The sequence below is a fragment of the Buceros rhinoceros genome, unplaced genomic scaffold (assembly GCF_000710305.1).
Source record: "Buceros rhinoceros silvestris isolate BGI_N320 unplaced genomic scaffold, ASM71030v1 scaffold37151, whole genome shotgun sequence".
Classification (NCBI taxonomy): Eukaryota; Metazoa; Chordata; class Aves; order Bucerotiformes; family Bucerotidae; genus Buceros; species Buceros rhinoceros.
Window position 1 is genome coordinate 52,196 of NW_010396627.1, and position 6,966 is coordinate 59,161.

Genomic DNA, 6,966 nt, shown 5'->3' on the forward strand with positions numbered 1-6,966 from the left:
GGTTTTAGGGGGGATCTGATTGGGCTTTTTTGTTGTTGTGGATGTGGTGGTGTTAAACAGAGTATCTGTATGCTGCTCTCCGTATCTCATTACTTTCAAGTTAATGACTATGAAAGTAAATTGACATTTTAAATTATTTTCTGTGCCAATGTATCCTTTTAATCAGAACTAAGTTTTCCATTCGTTGTTCTCTAGTCTTCCCATTACCCATCTGTTCTCCACTTTCTCTCTCCCAACTCTCTCAAGAAAACAACTTAACTTAATGTGTAAGCACATTAACCTATTTATGTACCAGATAAAAGGAAAGTGTCACAAATTTCACCTGATTCCCTCACATCAAATTTGCAGCTTCAAACCTATTAACTGCACAGAGCATTAAGAATTTGTTCAGAAGCCACAGAGCTATGCCGAGAATGCATGTTACCAGTGCTACACAGTGAGGGAGTTGAAGATAAGAAATAACAAGCAAACTAACACACCCATGACTCTCTTAGATGTTTGGTTCATCAAATTTAAGTAGTATCACTAGGTTAAATGTGATACAGATTTCATTCAGTTATTTTGAAAACTATCTATCTGCCTCTCCATTACAAGATGCACAACTCCAACTAGAATGTAATCCTGTATCCCGGTCTTGAGTTCAGGGAAGCAGACTCCCATTTGCTTCCATTAGCTGGAACAAAACTATTTCTCCATACAAAGCAGAGGACAGAGGATGGGCACACTCACGATCTGCAATGGTGAGATAAAGAGCTGAAGCAGGCAGTCAATGGCCCGTAGAGGAGCCAACCAGTTATTTACGGATTTTACAAGAATACAGCCAGGCTCTTGTCTGTGGATGATGACTGTGCAAGAGTAAATTACATGTCCCTTTTTCATAAACTCATAGCCACTGCCACAGGGAGATTCTGGCACAGTCAAGGAAGCGCCTGCAAAGCCATGGGAGATTGCTGTGGAACACAGCATTTTACACGTACCATCAAACAACTATGATTGCACAGCTCTTGACACCTAGACCGTCACACCTACCTCTACCGGTCAAAGTGGCATGATCACCAATTCTGGGCAAGTACTAATCCAGCATGCAAAAACCTTTGCTCATGCAATGTTTCCTTTTTTTGATGGTGCCTGCGTGTGCAACCCCTTCCCACCCTGTGCCTCTGAAACCGCAGCTTAGAAGGCTGCAAGCGGCATCATTCCCATCCACCCTCCTGCTGCCAGCAGCAGATAGCCTATCCTTCCCTCTCTTGCCACCTCCCGGCTCTCGGACAGAAGCTCGTGAAACTGCGGTACAATGTGTGGGTAGCATATTGTTCTGACTAGTACTTCAGCTGTGCCGTGCTGCCAGCTACTCTGTCATTCTTCCTCCACTGCTGTCCAGCTACACACCACCTAGTCATCAATCTTCTCCCTCCTGCTCCCACAGAAGAGCCTCACCTGTGCCACTTTCCTAAGAACACAGCATTTTGACTAAGAACGCAAATACAGCGTACACAACCTAGCGTCCCTCCGGCAGGGGTGCCTCTTGTGCCCCGGCACTGTTTCCCAACCTCCGTTTATGTGAGAAGCCCAACTGCTCCTGTGGCAGATGGACTGTACACCAGTGGCTGCTGCTAGACTGCCAGCATCACAGGCATTCCTTGGTGTCCGCCCAATAGGTGACAAAGGGGAAAAGCAGAACCAGTGAAAAGGTAACTTCTACTGGTTTTTGGCAAGCAGAACAAGAGTTGGCCTCCAGAGAACAGGCATGATAATACGGTGCAATAAGGAGGGCACAAGTTTACATGATCAATGCATTGTATGTATTGCCTAATTGTCCAGAAAGACGCAGACTAATGAGAAACTCAATTTAATTAGTAATCCAGTACTGCCCAGAGCTGTTACCTTGGTGACGGCTCAGAAGTAAAAGGGGAATCTTAAAATTGTGACAAAAAATGTGCAACGTGTGTCATCTTGGAAAGATGATTCTTTGTTATTACACCCAAATACATACACAAGGTTACCTTTGATAAACAGTGTGTTGTTCTAACCCCAAATAATCAAAGTGTTTGCTTCAGAGATGGTTCAGTTGAAGTATTTGAGCCCTGCAATAAAACCTTTATATAGCAAATCAGCTTGAAAATTCCCATTACTTGCCCTGCTATTAAAATATGAAGCATCAATTGGTTAGTATTTGTGTTTCACAGACATTTTATGATGGAAGACATCTGTCTGAAAAACGACATTTGAGAAGACAAGAATATGTTGCTGCCCTTCTCCCTCTCTCTCTCACTCCGCAAAGAAATTATCTCTTTGTCTTTATTCAGGGAGTAAACACCTGCACGTAGTAAATGCCTGGAGAGCTTAAGATGCTCTTGTCCTCCAACTGTTTGCTATTGATCCTCTACTGGAAGTTACAACCTCTTCAACAGAGTTGGCAGAGCATCTAAGTGTTCCTTCATGAATTCTAGGACAACAGTTCCTCTGGGCCTTCATCCAACCCATGAGATTTTGCACCAGAAAATGCTGAGCTATGCTCCCCTGAACTCTTACGCTAGCTTTGCTGTAGGACTGTCATCTCTGGGGGCAGACAGGGCAGGAGAAGAGGAGTAAGTAACATCTCACATGACTCCTGGCTCACCAGGCACACGCTTGCAATTTCACTGTACCTTTCTGTTACCCTGCTGTGATCACCTCCACGGTAAACAAAACCAAACCAGAGCATAAGCCTCCCACGCTTTCGATGTCATTGCCTGAAACGCAGCTTCTGGACTTACTTGTGCAAGCCAACTTAACAACACTACGCAGAACACTACTGGAATCATTTGGCCTTCTGCTGGACTGTGGCCAGCTCAAGTAAACAAAAGGTTTAAAGGATCACCACCGAAGCTCTCGATAAGCATAATGCTTCCTGCATAAAAATATCCAACAAAACCCCCTTAAATATTTCAGAGATTTTTATTAAGTGCAATTGTATTTGTGTACTAAAATCTTTTATGCTTTATAAAAGAGTGACATTTTAAAATATTCCTGAAGAAATCCAGTTTCAGTAAAAAGTAAAAACAAAGAATAAGTATTAAAGCCACTTTTAATAGGAATCCATCAAGTTCAAATTTTACTTTTAAAAATTTTCTTCTTGCTTTCATCGTTTCTACAAAAAAATTATTTTAAACTGAATTAATCAAGATTACCAAATTTGAAATTATGAGTTTGGGTGCTCTGGAGGATGTTAGTGCCCTAACATTTTTTTGTTGTTTTAAGAAAACAATTTGAACACAAGCATCCATTTCTTTCAGGAACAAAAGCAGCCAGTATAAAGTCAGATATTGTCAGGTCTTTTGCGTAAGGACAGGAAAAGAACTGGGAGGGTCCCCTTAAGTTCATTTAGCAACTATTTACATCCTACTAAAGCAGCATTCTGTCTGTGGTGTGATGCTTAATCGACATCAGAAAGATCTATAAAACTAAAAAGGATAGGAAAATGCACCAGTTTCCATCAAACACTTTATCGTGTCTATCAGACAAAAAGTTCCTCCAGTTACAGGACTTCCAATCTGCCTTGCAGATTGTTGAGTCTTTTCATTTTTAAAAGCAATAGGGTTGTGCTAATAAAGGCCTGGAAAACACTTTTTCACCAACTCCAGCCAGATGACGTAGTCTTGAATAAGTTTAGTACCTGAAGCTGCATACCTTGTTTTCCTGCTTATTTGACACTTCATTAGTAAAGGCAGGAAGGTAGCTAAACAATGAAATTAAGGGAAGGTGATACACAGTCATAGCAAGGCTTGTCAAAAGGGGAATTGACAAGCTTCCCATCTTATACGGGATTTTTCCTGTTTAATTTAGTGCATTCTTGTGATAGTAGCCTTCAGAAATGAAAAGTTTGACTTAGACTCAACATAGATACCCATGTCATCCATTTCAGTTTCACGGGCAATTAGAAAAAGGCCACCAAATTTTCCAGAGGATGCAAAAACACCTACATTCTCTTTTTGATGAGGTTTGAGTTAAACATTAGCATTTTTAGCCTCACTATGAAATAACTTTCTTTAAATCATATTTCTCCTGCTTCCTTGATAAAAAGGTAAAATGTTGTAAGTTATCTTAAAACAAACTTCTCGTATAAACATACCTATTTTCAATTGAACATCAAACAGTAGCCAACAAAAACCAATGTCCCCCAAATTGTAATTTTTTTCTGCCTTTCATAAAGTAATTAAGAATGTAGAGCAATATATTAATAAATTAGCTGCATGTCACAGTGTAAAATACTTAGAACATATTATATCATTTAACACAGTATTCCCCATTTCAGGATCTTCATATATAGCAAAAAATAAGGAAGTAAAAGACAAGCTCAACTGTTCAAAGAGGTTGTCATTCCACATTTATATAAGCAAAGCCTAAGTCTCTCCTCTGCCATACTTTATTATGTTTTTATGTTTTTTTTTCTTGGGAGTGCTATATAATACTGAGGGTATGCACCCAGGGCACCACGGAGTTAGTCCCTCTTCCTGTAAACAGGAGCATCCTGGTTATAGACAACATTCCACGTCCTCCTGAGACAGAATACCATGACCTGGACCTGTCTCCAGGTATTGGATATACATACAGCCTAGTAATATATACCCCCTTCCTTCCTACTCTAAAGCCAGGATATTCATTGTTTTCTTCCTATTCCATAATGCTTATACTATTACAGCTGAATTAATATCGAACTGTAGCTGAACTGGCTTTAGAAAATGCTTTAAAAATCAAATACTTCATTACATAATTTCAGTATTCCCACTGTTTAGTACAAATACTGAAAAACATATCTTCATTATTGGAAGATACTAGCGTGAAGAAAAAAACTAAACACAAAGTTCCTGCCTTCTCCCCAGTAAAAATGAACCTGCATTTGGATTTGGACCTAATTCTTTCTGATGCTTACTTAACAGTGGAAACATTTTTTCCTAAGTTGCCATGCCAACATCGGCAATGAGGAAAGCCACTGGAAAGATCCCCCAAACGTAAATCTTGTTCTTGTTGTTCGACGTTAAACTATGTGGTGAATTTGACTTTCTGGGATACAATGTGAAACTTCAATTCTGTATTACTGTTGCAGAAAGAAACCTGTTCTTGACAATTATCCCTTTTTGTCTGATAAATACAACTCTCAAAAATACTCAACTAATACTTGTATTATACATTAGCTGTGGTTTTAAAACTGTTTTCAAATGTAAACAACTCCATTCTATATTCCTGAACAAAGTATTCCAGCTGGTATTTTCAAGTCAGGCTTTGAAGCTGCCACAACAGGTGAAGCTAGTCAGGACAGATTTCCTAACAAACACTGTAGCGCCTTTAACTCTACAAAATGTGGTTTGGGAGCACGAGTGAAGAGAGTCAATTAATGTTATTTGAAGCAATCAAACCAACATCATTATTCCCTGTTAAAACATTTAAGCAATGTAGAGAAAAGGAGAACAGTCACTTTTGCACTCACCATTCTTCCGTTCGTTGAGAGGAGGTAAGTACTGATTGGGCTGCAGTGATAGTTCCTTAAACTCATGCGCAACTGCTTCGCTATGAGGACTGGGAGCAAGGCGTGTTAGTGATCCAGAGTCGTCCTCGGCATCCGCCGTCCCCAGGTGATCCATTGTGTTCAATCGTCTGGACACAGGGAGAGCAAGCGGTCTCTTAATCACACTGTAGTGGTTACAAGTAGGCACTCGAAAATTATATATACAGCATCTACTAATTTTCCACAAATATTAAGGCTTTGCAAAAATATAGTTATGTAGCTTATTCACAAGCAATTTGGCAGTTGTTTGGTTCTGAGAAGCAGGACAGTTTCTCTGCTCACTCTGACAGAAAATGACACAGTGTTAACTGTCGGTGTGCACACCCAGAAGCTCCCGTGCCCCACCTTCTAGCGAGTGACATTATCTGTTTATCAGCAAAACATTCTTTTCTTTAGTAGCTTGTATTAGAGAATGCTGAACCACTACATGATAACATACAAACAGCTTTTACTATTTCAAAGCAGCGCACAACTTCCCTTCAGGTCAAAAAATCAGCTTTGGTATTATTACAGGAATTCACACCACCAAAGAACTATGTCAGAACTAGTTAATCTTCAATCTCTTCAGCAAGGAAGGCTTTTCGCCATTAATGTTTTCATATTAGTTTTATTGCATACCAGCTACTTATTGTAAAATTCTCTACAGAGTGGATTAGAAGTCAGTTAATTATTTCCTTCCTTCCCATCATTAATGTGGTACTTAATCTACAGTGAGGACAGACAGAAGTATGAATTTCTGGTACAGGCTTTTTATAGAGTACACAGAACTCTATCAAGTCATTAAAATTTCTATGAATCAATATGGACTTCCGTGAAATCTGGATTCTTGGAAACTCGAACAATCTGAAATATTAACAATTCATGAAGATCCATAAAACTGAGTAAATGTCTTATTATTGTGAAATTGGTTTTTTAGTTATTTTTCTTAAGAAACAGTACTGCTTGTCTAAACTCAACCTTAAATTTCAAACCTCAGCTATGCTGAATACAAATACCACACATGTTGGGGTGTGCATTTAAAGACTTTTAAAAATGGAATGTGTGTTTCAATGACCATGCTGAAAATAGTTCAAGTGTTACTTAGTATTTTAAAAAACATCAAGGGAACAAAAAATTACCAAGACCTAAGAACAGCCTACACTACAAAAAAGGGGTAAAGAATCATGTTGCTGAAAGTGACAAATTAAAAATAAGAAATATAAGCCAAGTACTGCTTGATAAATACCTCAGCAGAACAATGACGATGGTTAAGTACATATTTTTCATTATTTTCCAGTTACCAATTGCTGCTTTCACATTAAATGAAGAGACATTAACTTACTGTTATGCAAGATTTTTTTCTTTGTTCTTAGCTTTCAGACACATAATTTACCCAGCTCTCATTTGATTTCCTGACATTACACTCTCCTCAAACTCCCACA

General features: G+C 39.0%; 1 protein-coding gene across 1 annotated transcript in view; it reads right to left on the bottom strand.

Moving 5' to 3' along the window:
* Positions 1-5,621, bottom strand: part of MKL2 (MKL/myocardin-like 2) — a 47,841-nt gene extending 42,220 nt beyond the window's left edge. The window contains exon 1 of the mRNA XM_010145953.1: positions 5,468-5,621. Within this exon, the coding sequence (XP_010144255.1) occupies positions 5,468-5,621 (154 nt within the window). The remainder of the gene's footprint in view (positions 1-5,467) is intronic.
* Between the last annotated feature and the right edge of the window lie 1,345 nt (positions 5,622-6,966).